General features: G+C 48.5%; 2 protein-coding genes across 2 annotated transcripts in view; both read left to right on the top strand.

Annotated features, from left to right (window-relative positions):
- PTK2B (protein tyrosine kinase 2 beta) overlaps positions 1 to 24,836 on the top strand; it is a 358,085-nt gene that overhangs the window by 332,855 nt on the left and 394 nt on the right. The window lies entirely within an intron of this gene.
- The window catches only part of LOC128411470 (L-gulonolactone oxidase), a 47,555-nt gene continuing 22,980 nt past the window's right edge, over positions 262 to 24,836 (top strand). Inside the window, exons 1-6 of the mRNA XM_053383818.1 lie at positions 262 to 388; positions 2,245 to 2,346; positions 4,008 to 4,133; positions 5,260 to 5,354; positions 6,111 to 6,201; positions 17,955 to 18,140. Coding sequence (XP_053239793.1) covers positions 386 to 388; positions 2,245 to 2,346; positions 4,008 to 4,133; positions 5,260 to 5,354; positions 6,111 to 6,201; positions 17,955 to 18,140 — 603 coding nt within the window. The 5' untranslated portion in view covers positions 262 to 385. The remainder of the gene's footprint in view (positions 389 to 2,244; positions 2,347 to 4,007; positions 4,134 to 5,259; positions 5,355 to 6,110; positions 6,202 to 17,954; positions 18,141 to 24,836) is intronic.

Here is a 24,836-nt window from a genome sequence, read left to right as displayed (position 1 = left end):
TCAATGGCAGAACCTACCCCAGACCCAGTTTAGAAACCCGCTTGTCTTGGGGCCCTTCCCCGATACATGTCAAGTTTCCTCTGCTTTCAACGCCTCCTCCTTCCTTCAGCACCAATTGCCACGATCATCATCAAAGTTTGCTTTAAGGAATCTCTACCTGCTGTCTGTCAACTATCTCAAACTGTCTCAAATTAACCACAAGTCAGCCTTGCAGAGGTTACTCATTAACCCTTTTTTTCCTGGAAAGTGGCCCTCCTTGTCTTCTCCCAATTCCGGCAGCTGTTCTTCTGAGATCTGCTGTAGAACACACACGCCTTGTCTTGGAGGAAGACCCTCAGTCTCCTGCTAAGCTTTCCTTTGGATATTCAAAGAAGCCACAAACACAATGGTAAGAAAACTCTCTCTCTCTCTCTCTCTATATATATATATATACACACACCTTTGTTGGCAAGGTGATGTCTCTACTTTTTAAGATGCTGTCTAGGTTGGTCATTGCTTTCCTTCAAAGAAGCAGGCGTCTCTTAATTTCATGGATGGTGACAGCAGCCACGAAATTAAGAGACGCCTGCTTCTTGGGAGGAAAGCAATGACCAACCTAGACAGCATCTTAAAAAGTAGAGACATCACCTTGCCAACAAAGGTCCGTATAGTAAAAGCTATGGTTTTCCCAGTAGTAATGTATGGAAGTGAGAGCTGGACCATCAAGAAGGCTGATCACCAAAGAATTGATGCTTTTGAATTCTGGTGCTGGAGGAGACTCTTGAGAGTCCCATGGACTGCAAGAAGATCAAACCTCTCCATTCTGAAGGAAATCAGCCCTGAGTGCTCACTGGAAGGACAGATCGTGAAGCTGAGGCTCCAATACTTCGGCCACCTCATGAGAAGAGAAGACTCCCTGGAAAAGACCCTGATGTTGGGAAAGATGGAGGGCACAAGGAGAAGGGGACGACAGAGGACGAGATGGTTGGATAGTGTCTTCGAAGCTACAAACATGAGTCTGACCAAACTGCGGGAGGCAGTGGAAGACAGGAGTGCCTGGCGTGCTCTGGTCCATGGGGTCACGAAGAGTCGGACACGACTAAACGACTAAACAACAACTCTCTCTCTCTCTCTCTCTCTCTTTATATATATATATATATCCTGGAATGGATCTTGTTCTTCATTTTGAAGCTGGTGGGTGCGGGGAGCAGAGGGAGAACCAGACACAGTGGCTTAAAAGGCCATCCATGCACTTAGAATTAGTTTTTGTTACTATTGACTATTGATTTGTGATTAGGAACCACTCCCACTATTGAAACTTACATTGGTCTGAGTTCTTGGTGTGCTTTTTTCTTGGTATATTTAATAACAAGTACTCCAACTTATCTTACATATCCAACATGCAACATAAAAACAGATTCCAGAGAATCTCCTAGACTTCACTCTTCCCTTTGTGAGTCCTATTGTTAGTCCTTTTCTCCTGCGTCTTTTATGATAATCCAAATCTTTTACCTCTCCATTATGTCCAAAATTCACATTAAACTACAAGTGATATTCCATTCCAACTAACGATTTCAGCTGTTTACAATGGTTTTTAAGATAAGTTGTAAAATTTTGGTCTTCCTGGCTTCTGATTATTCCGGTCTCCTATCAGTAGGAGAAAATAACAGAGGCCAACCAGAGAATATTGAGAAGCGAAGCAGCTAGTAACCCTGATCTTTATTAAACTGTTGCAACAGGGTCCTCAATCACCAAATGCAAGAGGAAAGAGGAACCCAGAACCATGGTGTGCAAGCCCTTATATATACTTTTTAAACTGCCCACCCTGTAGCCCAAGACCACCCCCCAAAATATCAATCATACAACACAGGAGGTGGCTCTCTACAGCAGAAATCCTGCCTGCCAGGGTACCTGATAGTGGTCACTGATTGCATCACCTGGGCAGCCTGGCCATTCTTTTGTGATGGTTAATACTTTAGTTCCTGAACCCAGGTCACAGGCTCACCCTATTCATACACAAATACGCCCTTAAGACAGGTAAGCAAAAGACAATGGAGAGGTTTCCCATTTCCTTCCTCCTTGCAGAGAAACATTTGAGGTCAATTTGGGAGAGTCAAAATGGTTTCAGGATTGTTCTCCTGTACTATTTCAGGTTTATATACTTATGTATGTGTTTGCCTTGTAAATTTATGAACGTTTAGTTTAAATCTTTGAGACCTTAAATTCTTATAACAATGGTATTTGTTTTATGTCTCTGGGCGTTAGGTCCATGGCCAAGGTGGCATCAGATTCCAGAACTGGGCTAAGACTTATGGCTCCTCCCCGGAGATGTATTTTCAGCCAACTACAGTGGATGAGATCAAGGAGGTAAGCGGAGGCGGTTCCAGTCAGTGTGACTTTTCCAACTTTCCCTAGATATCAGGTGTAGGGCAGCAAACAGACAGACAAGCAAAGCCCACCCTTCTAGTCCTCCATCTTTATGGTCTAGGAGAACCGGGAGAAAGATGCCGTGGCCACAAGCTCAGTGGGGAGCCAGGGTCGGCAAGGGTTAAAATCACATGGGAAAAGTCAACAACACATCTCTGAGATATGACTCCAAAAGGGTAGCAAGTAAAAAAAAGAACGATGGTTTCGGCCAAGGCCTTTGTCAGCGGCCTTTGTTTTTTCCTACAATTTACCCAACGTGAGCACCAGAAAACCATGCACAATTGAAATCTCATCTGAATAATCTCCATTAGTTCAATCGTCGTGACATCAAGGATTTTGAAGTGGGGTCTTGTGACTAGAATATGCAAACACTTGTTTTTAACTTGGGTTCATCAGAGGGGGCATCGTTGCGTGGCGAGTTCCCGCCTCCCCCCAGTGGAAATAAAGACACATGACACAATTATTTAGGTTAATGGGTTAAAAATGGCCACAACTTTATTGGTTACAGGTGATGAGCAGTATTGGCTTAGGCATTGGTCCTAGCTGACTATATCTGACTCCAGCCCGTCTGCTTGAAGTCCAGGAAGGGTTAACCACCAGTAGGGGAGTCCTGCTGATGTACATCAACTAGGAACTCCCCCAGGGTCACCAATAGGGGGCGTGGCTTAGGCCCTCACCTCCCTAGGCTTTGGACAGGGCTAGGCCCCCCAGAATCCTTTATCGGACTACCCTTCAATATGTTGGGCAGGTGATGGCGCTACCTCCCCTCTTCCAACTACAGAACTATACCAATGCCTAACTGCCAATACCCAAAAAGTTGTGACAATTTACTACGGGGTAGGCGGAAACCAAGTGGCTGGTGCCAATTTGCCAAGTGGGAAAAATCCTACCAGGCCCCTCAATGTCGACCAACCAAGGCCCATAGCAAGGTCAGAAGGGAAACCTAACAAGCGGGAGGGTGGGAAACAGGAACAGCTGGCAGGCGGGGAAAGAAGGAGATCCCCGGCCGAGCCAGTGCTAAATAGCACAGGCCACGCCCCCCAGGCCAGCCGATTGGCTGGCCAGGGGATGACGCAAACAGGGATTCTTTCAATCACGCGGAGGCTGGGGCCAGCCCCCACAAACGTGGAGGGGGCGTGAAGCCCGCAACCCCACCTCCTCTCCAGCTCAGAAGCGGCTTTGCCAGTGGGGGCTGGTACAGCAGAAAGTGGGAGGCCCGTGGTGGGTGGGGCCAACTATTGCTAGGCTGGTCCCCATCCTCCTGCCCCCTGTTCAATTCTACATCTATATATGCTGGCTGGACCTGTGGGAGTTGTAGTTTGAAACATCTGGAGGGTGCCAAGTGAAGGGTGAGCCTTCAGAGATCATGGAGGCGATGGGAAGTGGAAAGAGGGGTGGAATATCAGTGCACCTCAAGGCCTCAGGGTATGGATGTGGAACCTGTGACCCTCAAGACTCCAACTCCCATCATCCCTGACCATTGGCTATTCTGGCTGGGGCTGTTGAGAGTTGGAATCCAGCAACATCCAGAGGACGACGGCTTCCACTTCCTTGAGCTCGGGGGTCACCTCTGTACCAATGTCTGGTCGCCCTCTCTGCAGATCTTGGATCTGGCCAGGCAGAAGAGTAAGAAGGTGAAAGTGGTCGGAGGTGGACATTCCCCCTCGGACATTGCCTGCACAGATGACTACATGATCGAGATGGGAAGGATGAACAAGGTGCTCAAGGTAAGAGAGCAGGATTCTCCTTTTCTGGGTCCTTCTCACGGCCCACCTAGCTCAGATTCCACCTCACACTACCTGGCCAGAGAGATGACCTGGAGCAGAGCTCATCCATGGGGTGACCTCCAGAACGTATTAGGAGACATACTGGGAGAGGATGAAATTAAATAAGTCAAACCTTAAACCGCAATTGTGTGCAATTTGGGTTATAAACAGCAACATTGGGTGAGCAGGAAGCCACTATGTCAGGAGTGCGTGCAGGAGCCAGACCCTGTGACCAGTAGGGCTTCGCAGGACTGGGGCCTTCCTAAGTTTGTTCTGGGGAGGCAAGGCACGGCCGCACAGGTGAGGTCGCTTGGTAACTCACTGCACCTGGTGGCAAGAGCGGGGAAGGGATATAAGGTCAGCATTTCCCTTCGGCTCTTTGCCACTGCAACACGTTCCCTGCCTTGCTGCATTTGGCTCCTTGACTTCTTGCTTCTTAATCCTTGGACCCCCAACTTCGTAACTCCTTGATTCTCAGACCTTTGGCTTCCTGACTCCTGGCTTCCGGACTCCCGTTCCTGCTCCCATCCTGCCATCTTGTCCCCAGTCCCGACATCCCCAGCCGGGACTTCGATCGCCCGTGAACCCAACCGTGACACACTAGTTTTGTTGAATAGGGATATAATTGTCAAGTAACAAATGTAACTTCCTATACGGTAAAAAGAATAAAATATTATTATATATAGGTAAAGGTAAAGGGACCCCTGACCATTAGGTCCAGTCGTGACCGACTCTGGGGTTGCGGCGCTCATCTCGCTTTATTGGCCGAGGGAGCCGGCGTACAGCTTCTGGGTCATGTGGCCAGCATGACTAAGCCGCTTTTGGTGAACCAGAGCAGCTCACGGAAGCGCCATTTACCTTCCTGCCGGAGCGGTACCTATTTATCTACTTGCACTTTGACGTGCTTTCAAACTGCTAGGTTGGCAGGAGCAGGGACCGAGGAATGGGAGCTCACCTCGTTGTGGGGATTCAAACCGCCGACCTTCTGATCGGCAAGTCCTAGGCTCTGTGGTTTAACCCACAGCGCCTCCCAAGTCCCATTATTATATATAGGTACAGATAAAAGAGCCAATCTTATCACTTGCAGGTGGACATAGAGAAGAAGCAAGTAACAGCAGAGGCTGGCATCCTTCTCTCTGATTTGAACACCGAGTTGAGCAAACACGGCTTGGCTTTGCCTATGTAAGTAAGACAACTTTGCACGTGCTGAAATGCCACCAATATCGGCGCTTGGGGGGCACCAGGTTGGCAAAGGCCTCTGTGAGTCAAAGGCCCCAGCTGGGATCTTTCACCCCCGATGCCCTCTCTTTAGCCGAGACGGCACTCAGAAGCCTTTGTGGCAAATGAGTTCTTTTGAGGAGTGACCTGCGGGCTCGCAGCATCGCATGCAAATTTGCTCAGATGCCCTGACATCGGGGCCAAAGGAGCCTTTTAATCACAGAAGGGCTTAATAAGATTGACTCCTCTTCTTTTGTCCTTCCATCTGCAGAATAATTGCAGGCTCTCTGCAATTCAGGACTGTTGTTCTGCTGGAGTTTGGGTGAAACTATTAGTTGGAAGGAAAGGTTCGCGTTGGAGGGGAAATGTCGAAAAGACAGGTTTGCTCGCTAATTTGGGGCAGGCTGGAGTGCTATTTCAGTCGCACCAAGCTGCACATATCTCAAAGGAATATCTGTATTTTCAGAAATGCAGATCAACAGCCAAGGCTCCTTCCTATTTCAATGCGCTTGTTCTGCGGCTTGATGTGCCGTGACATGCGTGTCTCATTTCATTTTGGCGTGTTCGGGATCCGGAGCAGGTGGCAATTAATTACCTTTTGTGCCAAACGTCACGTTCGCTAATATCATTGTCTCAGCAGCCGCCTTGGGGAATAAACAATAGAGAAAGCCTCTTCCTTCTTTCCTACAGCTCACATTCCCCCCTTTTCCCCACCTTCAGTCTAGGAGCCGTTTCGGATGTGACAGCCGCCGGCGTCGTTGGCACCGGAACCCACAACACGGGGCTCAGGCACGGCATTTTGGCGACACAGGTAAGAACCACACGGGCTGTAGCCAGAGGAGTCCAGGTGACTGGCAAGCGAGCAGGTCACACGGCAACTTGTCAGGTAGCACAAAACTGATGGTGCAGCTGAGCAGGACTTGAAGAGTAAAAGCTTTGTCCTAATATTCACCAGGGGACGCGGGTGGTGCTGGGGTCTAAACCACAGAGCCTGGGGCTTGCTGATCAGAAGGTTCGCAGTTCAAATCCCCGTGACGGGGTGAGCTCCCGTTGCTCGGTCCCTGCTCCTGCCCACCTAGCAGTTCGAAAGCACGTCAAAGTGCAAGTAGATCAATAGGTACCACTTCGGCAAGAAGGTAAACGGTGTTTCCATGCGCTGCTCTGGTTTGCCAGAAGTGGCTTAGTCATGCTGGCCACATCACCCGGAAGCTGTACGCCAGCTCCCTCGGCCAGTAAAGCGAGATGAGCGCCGCAACCCCAGAGTCGGCCACGACTGGACCTAACGCTCAGGGGTCCCTTTACCCTTTACCTTTAAAATTCTCCAAAAAAGAGAGCTTATAAGGAGAGCCTACTGGATCAGCCCCAAAAGTCCACATATCCTAAGACATATCTCAGTAAAAGGTAAAGGAGCCCTGGATGGTTAAGTCCAGTAAAACTATGGGGTTGCGGTGCTCATCTCGCTTTCAGGCCGAGGGAGCCAGCTTTGTCCACAGACAGCTTTCCGGGTCATGTGTCCAGCATGACTAAAATGCTTCTGGTGCAACGGGACACAGTGACGGAAACCAGAGCGCATGGAAACACCGTTTACCTTCCCGCTGCAGCGGTACCTATTTATCTACTTGTGCTGGTGTGCTTTCGAACTGCTAGGTTGGCAGGAGCTGGGACAGAGCAATGGGAGCTCACTTCCGTTCCGGAGGCCCATTCGCAACCTGAAAAGTACGCAACCCGCGTCTGCGCGTCTGTGCATGCGCAGGTCACAATTCGCCACTTCTGCGCATGCGCATGATGTCATTTTGCGCGTCTGCGCATGTGTGAGCAACGAAACCTGGAAGTAACCCTTTCCGGTACTTCTGGGTCACAACCTGAAAACCCACAACGTGAAGCAAACATAACATGAGGTATGACTGTACATATATACCTAGGTATCACTGAAATGTATACAGTGGTACCTCGGGTTACATATGCTTCAGGTTACATATGCTTCAGGTTACAGACTCCGCTAACCCAGAAATAGTACCTCGGGTTAAGAACTTTGCTTCAGGATGAGAACAGAAATCGTGCTCCGGCAGTGCAGCGGCAGCAGGAGGCCCCATTAGCTAAAGTGGTGCTTCAGGTTAAGAACAGTTTCAGGTTAAGAAAGGACCTCCAGAACGAATTAAGTTCTTAACCCGAGGTACCACAGTACCTACTGTTTCACTAAAGGACTTTCAAATTTGTGCACTCATTTACCAAAGATGTGCCGCACTAGCTGCGGCGCTTGTCATTCACAACGGCAGCGCTTGTCAGACTTGGGGGCCCTGGGCAGATCTTTGCACCCTGGCAGAGCCTATGCTAAAGACTCCCCTGGTTAGAAGGGACCCCAAGGGTCATCTAGTCCAACCCCCTGCAATGCAGGAATCTTTTTGCCCAACGTAGGACTTGAACCCGCGACCCAGAGATCAAGTCTCATGCTCTACCGAGTGGGCCATCCTAGTGACTAGATGGGCCATTGGTCTCGTCCACCAGGCTATTCTTTCGTTCTTACTTCCATTTCTCTGATCTGAATCTTCCGACTTTCAGTTGTCCACGAGAACTTGTATTATGAGAGAGAGAGAAACTTTCCTCTGTCTACTTCCTCTCAAGTCGCCTTTAACTTCCCTTTTCTTTAAACTGAAAAGTCCCAAACCTTGCAATATTTCCTCGTATGGGAGTCACTTCTAGTTTAGGAAAACATTTTCCTAAACAGATTTGTCATGTGGGCAGATGTATCCTTCTAGCTTTAATAATAAAACATAGGAGGAGGATTGCTATAAGATCAATGATGTGAGAACAGGAATGGAACCAAACCAGATGGCAATTTGACAGGCAGTGAGATCATTAGAAGTTTCCCCCTAGATTTAAGGTGGCAGGAAACGCCGAGGAAAATTGGGCATTTTAAAAATCGTTTGTCTTGCTCCAAGCACCCACAGCGAAACACTTCCTCAAGATATGCAGAGGGAGCCCCCATATTTCACACAGCAGCAGTCAGGGCTCCCCAGAAATGAAGGAAGGTGAACGGCAAAGGTACAGGGTGATGAAGATTCAGCTAGGGGCATCTGGGCACCCAAGTGCTTACGTTCAGAAATGATGGCAGTTTCTAAGGTCCCCTGAGCACCGAGGCAGAAAGGAAGCCTGCAAAAGAGATTATTATTAATTCAAAGAATGCGATTATTTATAGCCCACTGTTTAGCCAAGACCAGCCCCCAAAGCAGATTACAATTAAGCTGCAATAACAAAGGTGCAATAACTTTGGGGATATATTATGGGGAAAGAACTGTCTTTCCTGGCCCCGAGCTGTTACCACTGAGTTATTTACTTGCTTGGAGCAAAAAATCACTGATAAAACTCCCACAAACATTGTGCATCACTGTTAGACTCAGCTCAATACGCTGTCTTCCAGCCTCTGATAGCCAAGTGCTCTCTGAACATTTTTGGACTACAACTCCCATCAGCCACAACCAGCATGGGTGATGGGAGTTGTAGTCTACCACAACTGCAGGGTGCCAGGATGACAACGGCTCCTGTAGTCATTTATTTTGCAACCATCTGTCGTCTATTGATTTAGAAGCCAGGAGGGTCTTTGCCCATCAGATTATCTATTTTATTTGTTTATCTGTAACATTTATATGCCACCTTTCTTTCCAAGGAGTCCAAAGTTGTGTGCATGGTTCTCCTTCTCCCTCATTCATCCTCACAACATCCCTGTGAGGTAGGTAGAGATAGGGACTGGCCCAAGCTTCAGGTCTGAGTGGGGATCGAACCCTGGTCTCCCAGGTCCAACACTCTAACCGTTAATGCCACACTGGCTGGCTTATATACACATGAGAAAGAAGAAGAAGAAGAGTTTGGATCTGATATCCCGCTTTATCACTACCCAAAGGAGTCTCAAAGTGGCTAACATTCTCCTTTCCCTTCCTCTCCCACAACAAACACTCTGTGAGGTGAGTAGGGCTGAGATACTTCAGAGAAGTGTGACTGGCCCAAGGTCACCCAGCAGCTGCATGTGGAGGAGCGGGGAATCGAACCCGGTTCACCAGATTACGAGTACACCGCTCTTAACCACTACACCTCCCTGACTCTGTTAGATGTAAAAGGTGACATGATTGGCCCATCTTTGAGTATCTGAAGGGCTATTGTCATGTGAAAGATGGAGCAAGCTTGTTCAAGGATCTGGAAACTAAGCCTGATGAGGAACGGTTGAAGGAGCTGGGTATGCTTAGCCTGGAAAAGAGGAGACTGAGAGGAGATAGGATTTGTTGTTGTTGTTTAGTCATTTAGTCGTGTCCGCCTCTTCGTGACCCCCTGGACCAGAGCACGCCAGGCACTCCTGTCTTCCACTGCCTCCTGCAGTTTGGTCAAACTCATGTTCATAGCTTTGAGAACACTGACCCACCATCTCGTCCTCTGTCATCCCCTTCTCCTTGTGCCCTCCATCTTTCCCAACATCAGGGTCTTTTCCAGGGAGTCTTCTCTTCTCATGAGGTGGCCAAAGTCTTGGAGCCTCAGCTTCAGGATCTGTCCTTCCAGGGTGCACTCAGGGCTGAATTCCTTCAGAATGGATCGGTTTGTTCTTCTTGCAGTCCATGGGACTCTCAAGAGTCTCCTCCAGCACCACAATTCAAAAGCATCCATTCTTCGGCGATCAGCCTTCTTTATGGTCCAGCTCTCACTTCCATACATCACTACTGGGAAAACCAGAGCTTTAACTATACAGACTTTTGTCGGCAAGGTGACATCTCTCTTCAAATACCTCAAGGGCTATCACATGGAGGAGGGAACAAGCTTGTTTGCTCTGGAGAGTAGGACCCAAACCAATGGCTTCAAGTTATGAGAAAGGAGATTCTGACTCAATATCAGGAAGAACTTTCTGACATTAAGAGCTGATCGACAGTGGAACAGTCTCCTTCATGAGGTGGTTGACTCTCCAAATTACAAGAAAGATGTTCCTAGCTAAAACCTTAGGGAGAACCTTCTAGTGGTGAGAGCTGTTCAGTGGTGGAACAGACTCCCTAGGAAGGTGGTTGACTCTCCAAGGTCACTCAGTGGTCTTTATGGTCTAGTGAGAACTTGAACCCTGATCTCTCAGGTCCTAGTCTGACACTCACTAACCACTTTACCACACAAGCTCTCATTGACACGTGCCAGCAAAATCGAGGAAGAAACTTGCTGCACCTTGGAGACAAACACATTATTATTATTTTAAAAATGGCATCATAAGCTTTTGTGCACTTGAATCCGCGTCATCAGGTGCAGGAGAAAAACGATGCCAGCAACTCACCCTAACAAAATTAATTGGCATTTATTTCCAAGAGGCAATAACAGGGACACTGATTTATCAGGGATTGGCAGGTAATGTGAAACGCTCAATGATTTACGAATCCCACCCAGCCCCCTCCTCGCTCACACACACAGAGAAGCAAATTCACCTGATCTGTGAATGAAGTAGTTACCAATTTACCAATCTCATACATCTCGTAGTTTTTTTGTGGGGGTGTTATGTGGGAGCTGTGGGCTTTGTGTTTTGGGGGGAACACAGAGCTCCCCACTTCCTCGTTATTTGTGATATCATTACCATCATCCCAAGGCTCTTTGCGAGATGAATGGCTGTTCCCGGCTCGGATTTTGCAGCGGCGGGATGGATTATCCGGCTTCCAACGCAATTGATAGATTCCATGCACCTTGCAAAAAACCAGTGACTTATAAGAAGTGACGGATAGGCGGGGGGCGGGGGAAGGAGAAGGGAGGGAAGGAGAAAGGAAGCTAATAAAGGGGGGCAGGTGATCGATAGGAAGACAAAAGAGGCAGGGCAGCCTCTGCCGTTCGGGAATCGACATTAGTTAAAATTCATGAGCAGCCGTCAAAAACAAGTCCATAAAATAACTAAAGGAGAAAATTCTAAGACATGAGAGAAGGGTTGGTGGTTTGGCAGTGGGAAGAGGAGGCTGTCAATCTGCAGTTGCCAGCAGAGACCCCAGAAATCTTGCAAAGGTCCTCACTTCCCGCACAGCCTGAAATTTCTCCTTTGCAATTGGCCCTTGAATGCATGAAGACTAGCTGCTGCAGCGCTCCCTCCAAAATGTCCTACTTTCAGCCACGGTAACTATAGTAAAGGTAAAGGGATCCCTGACTGTTAGGTCCAGTCATGGCCAACTCTGGGGTTGCGGCGCTCATCTCGCTTTACTGGCCGAGGGAGCCGGCGTACAGCTTCCGGGTCATGTGGCCAGCATGACTAAGCCACTTCTGGCGAACCAGAGCAGTGCACGGAAACGCCGTTTACCTTCCCGCCGGAGCAGTACCTATTTATCTACTTGCACTTTGACGTGCTTTCGAACTGCTAGGTTGGCAGGAGCAGGGACCGAGCAACGGGAGCTCACCCCGTTGCGGGGATTCGAACAGCCGACCTTCTGATCGGCAAGTCCTAGGCTCTGTGGTTTAACCCACAGCACCACCTGTGTCCCAGGTGCATTCCGCCGGTAACTATAGAGGCCCTATAACTCTTGTACCCCATATAAGCATGCAAGAAGCACCTGCTGAATCAGGGCAAAGGCCCATCTAGTCCAGCATCCTGTTCTTGCAGTGGCCAACCAGATGCCTGAATGGAACCCCCCCAGCAGGATTTGAGCACAAGAGCAACTCTCCCCTCCTGTGGTTTCCAGCAATGGATTCAGAAACATTATTCACTCTGAATATGGAGGAAAACTAAGATTGAATTTACTCACCTTAACGGAAACACACCAAACGACCACACTTAAAAATCAGCCTTCAGGGCGGAATGCACCTGAATTGCAGTATCCCTCTCTGCTGTCGACATCTACGAATGCAAGAAAGTTGGGCTCTGGTGAAATCTGGAGGAGGAAAAAGAAGGCTTTGAAGGCTCTGTCTCTCAGGACTGTCCTTCTACACCTTCCACAACTTCTTCCACCATGGCCCTGCTGGCTTGGACACCCAGAGGGCACCAGGTTGGGGAAATCTGGTGCAGGAAGAATGCAGGGCTGGAGCAGAGAGCCAGTCCCTCCTGCTGCCTCCCTGCACCTTCGGGACAGTGTCTGAGTCAAGGTGGTTGGGAAGGCTGCGTCAGAGTCACTGGCTTCTCTGGGTGGCCACTGTCAAACTGGGAGAGAGAAGCCCCCTTGCCCAGGAAACCGGCACACTCTCTTCCCCACTGCAAAGCTGAGTTTGCTGAAGCGCATTATTACAGATTTGAAAGCAAGAGCTTCCGTGGATCACATAAATGAGGTAATGAGACTGGCTGGTGGATATGGCCAAAGGGGGCCCATCCACTCCAGCATCCTGTTCTCACAGTGGCCAATGTCCCACTGGGAAACTTGCAAGCAGGACCCGGGCCCAAGAGACCCTCCGATTCTGAGTCCCTTGGTCGCTTTGGGGCAACAGCATCCCGGCGAAGCAACTCTGATTCTTTGGCGCCCTCGGCCTCTCTCCCAGGAAGTAGCGAAGCTCAGAACCGTCGTTGCCTCCCCTCTCCGTCTCTTGCTTTCTCAGCACTCCAGGATTCAAATAGATTTGCAGTAATTGGTGTCTCACATCCGCCTCTAATGGGTCCCATTTTTCGGGGCTTTAGGCTGCATTTGCTAGGATTAAGACGGCACAGGCAAGAGCCTGCGCTCCCTGGATGATGCAGGATAAGCGAGACGTCCTCTTTTTGGCAGCTACCAAGATGTGTGCCGTTCTAGGAATCTGTAATGTGGCCACAAGTGTGTATGGTTCAGATTGCGTCTCATCTGTCAAAGCAAAGAAAATCAATGGGGAGAGGGGTATAGGGGAATTTGAAATATTATTTATAATATAAAAGCTTTAATATACAATTTCTAACTGTGTTGTATTTGTATACAGCAAAGAGACGTTCAGAGCAGTTAGGTATATTTTAATTCAGTTAATTATGTAATAGGTTTATGTTAGAAAATGAATATGGATGTTGAATTTGATGTTTGTAATTTATTTTTTTCGGTTTTGGAAATAAAAAAAGGAAAAAAAGAAAAGAAAATCAAGGAATGGAAGGAGTAACTATGACTCTCTTATGACATGTTATCTGTATGAATTATAATTAATAAGGATGTAACATTTTCTCTCCGCCCCCCCCCCCCTTACAAGACTAGAACTCAGGGGCACCCAATAAAGCTGAATGCTAAAAGTATTAAACTGCGGAACTCCCTCCCACAAGGGGCAATGATGGTCACCAACTTGGATGGCTTTAAAAGGGGATGGGACAAATTCCTGGAGGAAGAGGAGGTTAGAAATGGCTAGAGCCAGTGTGGTGCAGTGGTTAAGAGCGGTGGACTCGTAATCTGGTGAACTGGGTTTGCTTCCCCGCTCCTCCACATGCAGCTGCTGGGTGACCTTGGGCTAAAGCCTCAATGAGTTAGGGACTTTCCATGCATGTGAAGACGGGCTCTAGTGGATTGAGCGGATGTGTCCAAGAGTGGGTCCAATGGTCAAGAAGGTGGTTTCTGCACATCCTGGAGAGGGAAGTGAGGGACAGGTGGGGTTCTTCAACCTGGAAAGGCAGCCCATCTAGGAGGAGAACACTGACCCTGAGCCTTGCTCGATATCTTTGAGAGAAGAAAAACTTAATAAGTAAACCTTATGAAAGACTGGAGTAGAGACCTTGAGATGATTGGATGGCACCTTGTATGCCTCCTTCTGGCAACTCCTGTGGCTAAACTAGAGTCAAACATATTGAGAGCCAGTGTGGTGCAGTGGTTAAGAGTGGTGGACTCGTAATCTGGAGAACTGGGTTCGCTTCCCCGCTCCTCCACATGCAGCTGCTGGGTGACCTTGGGCCAGTCACACTTCTCTGAAGTCTCTCAGCCTCACTCACCTCACAGAGTTTTTGTTGTGGGGGAGGAAGGGAAAGGAGATTGTGAGCCGCTTTGAGACTCCTTCGGGTAGTGATAAAGCGGGATATCAAACCCAAACTCTTCTTCTACTAGCCAGGATGGCTGTGTTCTGCCTCCACAGTCAGAGGCAGTGATGCTTTTGAATACCAAGTGTTGGAAACCAGAGGAGGTTGAGAGTGTTGCTGTTGTGCTCAGGTCCTGATTGCAGGTTTTATACAGGCAGCTGGTTGGCCGCTGCGAGAACAGGAGGCTGGACTAGATGGGCCAGGGGCCTGATCCAGCAGGCTTTTCTTAAGTCCTAGTGTTGAGAGTTTACCTTCCTGCTAGAAAGCGGTACCTATTTATCTACTTGCACTTTGACTTGCTTTCGAACTGCTAGGTGGACGGGAGCCCACCCTGTCACAGGGATTCGAACCGCTGACCATGCGATCGGCAAGTCCTAGGCGCTGGGGTTTTACCCACAGCGCCACCCACGTCCCTTAGAGCAGAGCAGAGCAGCTTCGTCACGCTGGCCACGTGACCCGGAAGTGTCTCCGGACAGCGCTGGCTCCCGGCCTCTAGAGTGAGATGAGTGCACAACCCTAGAGTCTGTCAAGACTGGCTCGTATGGGCAGGGGTACCTTTACCTTTTAGTGTTGAGAGTACTGAACACGATGGACCAATGGTCTAACTCTAGCTCAGCATAAGGCAGTTTCCTATGGGAGCAGCAGGCTTGGCAAAGTCACATTGCATAAATAGGCAAGCCTCTGAGTTATACAGGACTCTGTAGCGAGCAGAAAATGTGATCTGTAACACTGCCACAGAAAGGTTAAAGGAATTTGCCACCTGGTTTGACTCTGAGTGCAAACAGGCAAAGGGGCATCTGCAGAGAGCTTACCGTAAATATCAGACCTCCAGGTCGCCTCTCTTATTTACTGCATATGGCTCTCTTAGACGGAAGTAAAAAGGTAAAGGCACCCCTGACCATTAGGTCTAGTCGTGGCCGACTCTAGGGTTGTGGCGCTCATCTCGCTTTACTGGCTGAGGGAGCCGGCGTACAGCTACCGGGTCATGTGGCCAGCATGACTAAGCCACTTCTGGCGAACCAGAGCAGCACACGGAAACACCATTTACCTTCCCGCCAGAGTGGTACCTATTTATCTGCTTGCACTTTGACGTGCTTTTGAACTGCTAGGTTGGCAGGAGCAGGGACTGAGCAACGGGAGCTCACCTCGTTGTGGGGATTCGAACCGCTGACCTTCTGATCGGCAAGTCCTAGGCTCTGTGGTTTAACCCACAGCGCCACCTGCGGCCCTAGACGGAAGTACAAACAATTAAATGGAAAAGACAGAGAGCTGAAAGAAACGCCTGGTATAGCCTAATAAAGACCTCGCACAACAAGGACACATCCTGTTTCTGGAGTACCATATCAGGCCTACTGGAGCATGAGCGTAGTTCAGCAACTTCTGGGAACCCAAAGCTCATCCCTTTAACTCTCCTCCGAGAGTTGTACTGTCGAACCCCAAGAATGGACGCAGTACTACCACTCCCTTTTCCAGGACCAGGATGCCAGCTTAATCACCCAACAGTATCTCCAGAAAACTTACCAGCTTGGCCCTCACTGTCCACGACTGGAATGAGGATATTGGCTTACCAGTTCTGCCGCTCTCTCTCTTTTTAACAAAAAAACAAAACATCGTAGCAAACAGAATGATGTGGAAATGACAAAACCTCAGCTGCAAAACTTTGCAGAGTGATATGCAGACCGCTTTCAATTGCTTTTCCGTGTGATTTCCCTGGAGCATGTTTTCTCCTCCAGACCTCTTTGACCTCGCAAAATTACCTATATGGAGAAAAGGCTGAGCAGCAGAGCCGTGCTTTGCTCAAGGTCCCTCTGGGGCTCTTAATTCTACACTCCTTTCATTCTGCGGCTTCCCTGTGCGAGGTTAAGCACAGTCGGAGTTGTCATTGTTAAGGAGGAATTCAGTCAAACTGACAGTGCTGCGGTTTCACCTTGAGCAGGCAAACTCTGCAATCAGGACAGCAGAAAACAATTGCCAGCCAAGCCGGTTCATGAAGGAAGAGCGAACAGGAGCCAGGAGGAAATTTGCTGTGCAGAGAGGTTGGGGCGAAGGCTGGCGCTTAAAGTCAGCTCGCTTGCACCGCCTGCTGGAGCAAAGGCTCAAGAGCTCGGAGGAGAGTTAAAGGGATGAGCTTTGGGTTCCCAGAAGATGCTGAGCTACACAGCGTATCATCCCCAGCCACCTTAGCCAATGCAGAAAGGTTGCAGCGTTCGGGGCTTTTCCGTTTTAAAGAAAAGGCGAGCGAGCGGCAAGATGGTAGGAGATTATAAAATTACACACGGCACAGAGAAAGTTTACTGTGTCCAGTTCTGGGTGCCACAATTTAAGAAGGATGTTGACAAGCTGGAGGATGTGCAGAAGATGGCAACCGAGATGATCAAAGATCTGGAAACCAAGCCTGATGAGGAATGGTTGAAGGAGCTGGGAATGTTTAGCCTACAAAAGAGGAGGCTGAGAGGTGATAGGATAGCTATTTTCAAATATCTCAAGGGCTGTCACAGGGAAGATGGAGCAAGCTTGTTTTCTCCTGCTCCGGAGGGTAGGACTCAAACTCATGGCTTCGAGTAACAATATAGGAGATTCCATCTAAACACCAGGAAGAACCTTATGACATTAAGAGCTGTTCAACAGTTGAATGGTCTCCCATTGTGGACTCTCCTTCCTTGGAGGTTTTTAAGCAGAGGTTGAAAGACCATCTCTCATGGATGCTTTAGTTGAGATTCCTGCATTGCAGAGGGTTGGCCTTTCTCAACCTGTGGGTCCCCAGATGTTGTTGAACTACAACTTCCATCACCCCTAGCTAGCAAGGCCAGAGCTCAGGGGTGATGGGAGTTGTAGGCCAACAACATCTGGGGACCCACAGGTTGAGAACCGCTGGACTAGAGGATACCAAGAGCTCCCTTCCAATTCTATGATTCTGTGAATCTGAACACTTCTTCCAAGCAAAATCTCAGCTGTGGGGGATGGATGGAGAGGGGGCCCTTCAGGCATGAGGAAAGATCTCTGTAGGCACCCATGCGCCCCACCTGCCGGACCTGAATACAGGCAATCGAATGTGAGAACCGACTCCAGCAGGGAGTGCCCTGTTGGTGTCACTATGAAGGCTCCCCCTGCAGTGTTGAGCCTGGAACACTCCATTCACCAACACTGCCAGCGCACAAACGATCCAGCAGCTGAACCCAAATGTCACCTGAGATAGAAGCTGTCATGGCTTGATAAAGGCAAAGGGACCCCTGACCATTCGGTCCAGTCGTGGCCGACTCTGGGGTTGCGGAGCTCATCTCGCTTTACTGGCCGAGGGAGCCGGCGTACAGCTTCCGGGTCATGTGGCCAGCATGACTAAGCCACTTCTGGCAAACCAGAGCAGCGCACGGAAACGCCGTTTACCTTCCCGCCGGAGTGGTACCTATTTATCTACTTGCACTTTGACGTGCTTTCGAACTGCTAGGTTGGCAGGAGAAGGAACTGAGCAACGGGAGCTCACCCCGTCGCGGGGATTCAAACCGCCGACCTTCTGATCGGCAAGTCCTAGGCTCTGTGGTTTAACCCACAGCGCCACCCGCGTCCCTCCATAGCTTGATAGACCCCAGACTAAAGCATGTCTCCCTTTCCTCTTACTTCCCTTGCAGGTTGTCGCCTTGACACTGTTGACGGCTTCTGGGGAAACGCTGGAGTGCTCTGAATCTGTGAACACTGAGCTGTACAGGGCAGCCTGCGTCCACCTGGGCTGCTTGGGCATCATCCTGACCATCACCTTCCAGTGCGTGCCAGAGTTCTACCTGCAAGAGACGACTTTCCCATCAACGCTCAAAGAGGTAAAATAAAGGTGTCAGGGAAACATTTTGTTGATGTTTAGTCGTGTCCGCCTCTTCGTGACCCCCTGGACCAGAGCACGCCAGGCACTCCTGTCTTCCACTGCCTCCCGCAGTTTGGTCAAACACTGTCCCACCATCTCGTCCTCCGTTGTCCCCTTCTCCTTGTGCCCTCCATCTTTCCCAACATCAGGGTCTTTTCCAGGGAGTCTTCTCTTCTCATGAGGTGGCCAAAGTCTTGGAGCCTCAGCTTCAGGATCTGTCCTTCCAGTGAGCACTCAGGGCTGATTTCCTTCAGAAAGGAGAGGTTGGATCTTCTTGCAGTCCATGGGACTCTCAAGAGTCTCCTCCAGCACCAGAATTCAAAAGCATCAATTCTTCGGCGATCAGCCTTCTTTATGGTCCAGCTCTCACTTCCATACATCACTACTGGGAAAACCAGAGCTTTAGCTATACGGACCTTTGTTGGCAAGGTGATGTCTCTGCTTTTTAAGATGCTATCTAGGTAAACATTAGGAAGAACTTCTTTGGACAGTGGAAATGACTCCATTGGAAGGTGATGGGCTCTCCTTCAGTGGAGGTTTTTAAGCAGAGGTTGGGTGACCATCAGTCACGGATGCTTTAGCTGAGACTCCTGCATTGCAGGGGGTTGGACTAAATGACCCCTGCGGATCCCTTAGCCCTCTACAATTTTGCGAGTCTATGAATCAAACTAACACTTTTTTGAGGTGTGTGTGTTTTATATAAATGCAGACTCCAAGAACATCTCTTGGCAGGACAAATGATCCTAGAACACTTAAGCCAGCCTGCAGTTGCAATTAGTTAATGAATAGTCTTCCCACACGCCCAGCGTCTTCGAGTGTCTCATTTGTTAGAAAATCTTTTAAGCTGAGGACTTTAACTAGGAAGATTAAGTGACTTGCAAGGAGTATCTGTTCTTTGGAAATAGATTTTTCATTGTCTGCTGTGTTTGTGTGCCTTTTCCCATGCAACCTGAATTCTTAACCATTTGTTTCTACACGTAAGCCTGGGAAAATATTTCTACGTTGGCCTGCACCTCTTCCCCTCCCCCTTATTTTGTCTTTTAAAATTCTCCTAAACAATTTTGTGATCCATTTTGGCTCATATACACACTTTTGCAAGCCATTCCCTCTAAGGCAAAGCATTTTGAAATCCCGTTCTCACTAAAATACAGCGGTACCTCAGGTTACATATGCTTCAGGTTACAGACGCTTCAGGTTAAGAACTTTGCTTCAGGATAAGAACAGAAATCGTGCTCTGGTGGCACAGCGGCAGCTGGTGGCCCCATTAGCTAAAGTGGTGCTTCAGGTTAAGAACAGTTTCAGGTGAAGAACGGACCTCCGGAACGAATTAAGTACTTAACCCGAGGTACCACTGTGTCCATTTTTGTGCACATTTTCTCCTAATGCAGTCATTTTTGTGAACATTGCTTTTGGCTGATGAGCCCTATCACAAAAATCAGGGAAGGGGCGATTTCTTGAGGGATAGCTGTGTGCATGATTTGTGCATGATTTCTGGAAGCAAGGATTAGAATCGTAGAGTCGCAGAACTGTAGAGTTGGGTTGGGTGGGGCTTGCATTAAAATGTGACGCGGACCAGATTTTGCAACGTAGCCTCTCTCCAAGTTCCGAGGCTGAAATAAGCCTTTTCTTTTCCTCACCTTCCTAGCTGAGGTCTCTTTGAGCTGCACAGAGGCCAGGACATTTTGCATGCACTCTGCTGCTTTGCTGGGGACACCGCCGGGCACTCACTACAGCGGCACAGAAGGGACACCTTCGGGTTGACAGTGATGAATTGGGTTTGCTTTGCAGTTAACCTCTGGGGGTTCACGACCAGGCAGTGCAGGATGGGAACATCCGGGAGCCTGCAGGCGGTGGCTGCGAGGGAAATGGAGCAAAGGGATCTAAAGGGGCGTCAGTCATGGTCAGGAGGACTGAGGTTAGCACAGTGAGTGTATGCCGGGGCGAGGGAGTTCCTCCCCAGCCAGCCCGTCCCAAAAAAAGGATATTGCAGAGCTCAGAAAAGTGTCAGAAAGGAACACCCAAACCAGCCAAGGAGCTGGAGCACAAGGAAGCAGAGGCAGCTGCCTTTATACCAAGTCCATCTAGGCTAGTATTGCCAGCACTGACTGGCATCAGCTCTCCGGGGATTCCGGAAAAGGACTGAAAAATACTCGCAGTCGAGTGTGGATTTCATGCTCTTTATTCAGCTCATAGTAGTGAGGAATGGAAGTTTTCCCGAACTGTCTGCTTTATATACATTATTTCCACAATGGGCCCCACGTGATTGGCTAATTCCGGGATTCTCCTGTAGGCCAATCAGGTTGCGGATTCACTTCCACCTGTAAGGTGGAAGTTGCTAAAATGACCACACAGGAAGCGTCCCTCTGCCAGGAAGTGGTGAAGTTGTGGAGAGATTGTCTCTTCCAGGCCTATATCTAGATAGGCAGAGACCAAAACAAATTTAAAAAAGAGCTGCATTTAATTATGTAATCAGATAATCAAATTAATTTGCTGAATTTCTTGAGAGGTCGTGTCTTGAGAGCAAAAGCACAGAGCATCAAGGTTTCTAAATATATCTCGTGTTTGGAACAAGGGTGGTTTCTGAAGATGGCAAAAGTGAGGGGGAAATCTGTATATTGGGGAGAAAGAGGTAAACCATTAAGATAACCAAAAGTCTGCTTTTAAAGTCGCTATCTAAAGTGCTCAGAGGTTTGTCGATTTCTGTCGGTCGTTCCTAGCCACAATGCCTCCACTTTTGGAGAGGAGATTTGGTCTTGTGTTCAAATCCTGGTTGTTGGTTTCCCATAATGGACATCTGGTTGGCCATTGTGAGAGAAGAAAGAAGGCTCTTCTGACATTCTGACTCCCTGCGCCTGTGTCTTGCCTGGCTCTTTGGGTCAACCTCAGTTCAAAGGTAAAAAACAGCCGACTCTCTTCCCTGGGCGTTGCGCTGCAAGGCGGATCGCCTCCATTGGCCAGAGAAACAAGCCAACCTCGGCCGTGATCGATGTTCAAGCAGGCGTTTGACGAAGGCAGCATGTGCCCTGGAAGGGTCTATTTTGGGGGCCAGCCTGTCTTCTGAAATCAAGCTCCCTCATAAACAGGCAGCAGGACTGACAAAACGCAACCCAACCCCCCCCCCCCCAAGGAAATGCAGATCGCACATGATATGTGGCCCCCGCAAATCTTATTAAGAAGAGCTGCAGAGCTGCACTCTTGTGGCATTTTGACATCTCTGGGCTTCCATTTGTTTTTGTTTTGTTTTGTTTTTTAAAAATAATATTTTATTAAGTTTAACAATAGAAAAATAGGACAATAAAAACACACAAAAAATATAAAACACAACAATACAAACTTTCACAATACATAAAATACAAACATTTAACAAGAGGGGGGGAAAAGAACTCTTTCCTAATTATTCATCTTCAATTAACTTATTTTCCTGACTTCCTCACGCCTCCCTTTTTTATATCCCTTTTTAACAATTAGTTCAGCAAATTCGTATCCTACTACTTTATCCTTATATATTTTACCTCCCAAATTTCAAATTTTTATCTCTTATTACTAGAACCCCTTCATTTTATTTCAATGTCATCAGCATTCACACATTTTACAATACTTCTGTAAATAAATTTTAAATTTCCTCCAATCTTCTTCCACCAACTCTTCTCCCTGGTCTCGGATTCTGCCAGTCATCTCAGCCATTTCCATATAGTCAATATCTCTGGGCTTCCATTTGCATTCCAGTAGGAAGTTTGGATGGAAGAAGAAATTCTGACGAAAGAAGAATGGCAGACGAAATGAATGGACTACGCAGAATTGGACAAAATGACAGGAAGGATTCGAAACCTGCGGGACAGAGATTTAGGGAAGATTGGAAGAAGTATATGAATTATTTGAAGGGCAACTGTAATCAACAAATTACGCTAGTAGGACTACAAGAAGTTTTGTAAGGAGGAATATACGATGTGTTACAAAGTAGAAAAAGATAGAGATATTGGTCATGAAGAGTTGGACACGACTAAACAACTGAACAACAACAACAACAACAACCAGCTTTCCCCCCAGGTTTGCTTTGCCTGCTTCCCACCAGTTGCTTAAACATTAAATCGCTTTCCCCCAAAGCTTTGCCTCTTCTCCAGCGCAGCTTAATGGCGCAGAGTTAGGAGAAGGGTGGCGGAGGCTGTTTGTTTCGCCGTGCCTCCCGCTGCTGCCATGAACAATTCCCTTTGGCCCTCGCACATTATGCGTCTCATTGCTCCTGGTTTTGCCCCTGAGCCGCAGCAATGGGCTGTGCAAGCAGATGCGGCTTTTATGTCCAGCAGAACTGCCTGGCTCTGCCATTGAGCCACTGAAGTCCCGTGTCGTCGTCTCCTCATTTGCTATGTCCAATTTGTGCTCATTAGCTCTCCTCTTTGCCTCAAGCACATCATCATGAGGGTAATAATGAGGTTTCATGGAACTCCCTCTGGCTTATCGCATCCTGCAGCTAATACCCTCCTTGCCTTTATTTTTCAATAAAAAGCTACTGTGAGAGCGAGTTACAAAAGCCAACCCAAAGCATTTTTGGAGGTTACATTTTTATTTTTATTTCCTTTTTATTAAAGTTTCCACTTTAACAATCCAATCAAATCACATTAAATAGTCCAAATTATACATTGTTGTTGTTTAGTCGTGGACCCCCTGGACCCCCTGGACCAGAGCACGCCAGGCCCTCCTGTCTTCCACTGCCTCCCACAGTTTGGTCAAACTCATGCTGGTAGCTTCGAGAACTCTGTCCAACCATCTCGTCCTCTGTCGTCCCCTTCTCCTTGCGCCCTCCATCTTTCCCAACATCAGGGTCTTTTCCAGGGCGTCTTCTCTTCTCATGAGGTGGTCAAAGTCTTGGAGCCTCAGCTTCAGGATCTGTCCTTCCAGTGAGCACTCAGAGCTGATTTCCTTCAGAATGGAGAGGTTAGGGTGACGAGTGCCAGAGTGCATGGAAATGCCGTTTACCTTCCCGCCACAGCAGTACCTATTTATCTACTTGCACTGGCGTGCTTTCGAACTGCTAGGTTGGCAGTAGCAGGGACCGAGCAACAGGAGCTCACCCCGTCACAGGGATTCGAACCGCCAACTTTCCAATCAGCAAGCCCAAGAGGCTCAGTGGTTTAGACCACAGTGCCACCCGTGTCCCTCCAGTTGCTGTAAACCGCAGGAGGGGAGAGCTGCTCTTAAACTCAGGTCGTGCTTCGGGGTTTGTCCGACGAGACATCTGGTTGGCCACTCTGAAAGCTAGACTAGATGGGTCCCTATTGCCTGATCTGTCTTCTTATGTTCATAAGCTTTGGAGGGATTTAAGCTAGAGAGTTGGAGCTGAGCCGAACGATTAAGCACCCTCTCCTCCTTACCCAAATCGCATCGCCCAAATTACTTGGGCTCTTTCAGTCATGCAACTTGGTTATAACATGTAGTTCAGCTCTTAGGCAGATAGTCTGGTTTCTTACTAATGAAATTAATTTGACGCTGACAGTTCAGGGAGATCCCTGCTGCATCACCATTAGAAGAGCCAGCTGGATCAGGCCAGTAGCCCATCCTGTTCTCTCATTAGCCAGACAGATGTCCCAATGGGAAACCAGCAAGCAGGATTCGAACACAGGAACTGCTGTTCAGAGGCACAATGCCTCCAACCACAGAGTGAAAACATTGCCATCAGAGCCAATCGCCATGGGTAGCCTTTTCCTCCGTTACTTTGACTAAGCACTTTGTGATGATATCGAACTTGGTGGCCGTAATACAATCAACAATGCCTAGTTTTATGGGATTACCAGCAGCGATGGGATAACTATGCACAGTCGTTACAAAACATCCAGCATACCTGAAATAGTTGTGTGGCAGACAATAAATAGCCAGGTAAGCGAGAAGCAGTTTCTCAACGCGACATCATCCTGGCCTCTGACCTCTTCAGTGTTGCCCTAAGACCAACATTGCCTTTGCTTTCAAAACATTGTTATGGGCTAAGAATGGATAACTTTGAGGAATGCGCCATGTCTGCAGATGGTGCCCAGACCTTTGTTTTCCAAGTCATCAGAATTTATTCTTGTCCTCCTCGTGGTCAAAGTCCTCTTCGCCTCACCACCAAGACTCAGCAACCCAGCTTGCAGTCCTGGCATGAGCACCTTTCTTTAATCTCTTTAAGAAATGATCCTGGAACAGTTTCCAATGTTTGTTGTTGGCATCTGTCTGTCTCAATGGAGTGAGCCTCCAGGGGTGAAGTCCAACCACTGTGTTTACAGCAGCGAAGTGACCTCCCTGAAGCACAAGCCTGGGCTGTGTGTCTGGAGGTCCTGGGCTGCTCAGACAAGAAGACTCCCCTCTCAGCCTCGCTGTTGTGGTCCAAAGGAAAGGAGAGCAAGATGTATGGGGGGGGCACATTATCTACCTGGCCTGGGCTTCTGCCTGGCTCTGCAAGGCCCTGTCCCCGGGTTCCCTTCTAACTGTACACTTCTATGATTCTATTCTATGTGCGCCGGCAAATAACCATCAAGGCTTGTTATTTTTTAAAAAAACAACAACACCATTGTTCTTCCTGGGGAGGTGAAAACCATTAGTCCCATGGCCTCGGCCAAATTGCCACTCCACCCACTTGCCATAACCCTGGATGAATCTGTTTGGACTTCTGTGCTGGACCCAGAGG

The sequence above is a fragment of the Podarcis raffonei genome, chromosome 3 (genome assembly GCF_027172205.1).
Source record: "Podarcis raffonei isolate rPodRaf1 chromosome 3, rPodRaf1.pri, whole genome shotgun sequence".
In the NCBI taxonomy this organism is placed as follows: domain Eukaryota; kingdom Metazoa; phylum Chordata; class Lepidosauria; order Squamata; family Lacertidae; genus Podarcis; species Podarcis raffonei.
This window is presented reverse-complemented; position numbering and strand designations above follow the sequence as displayed.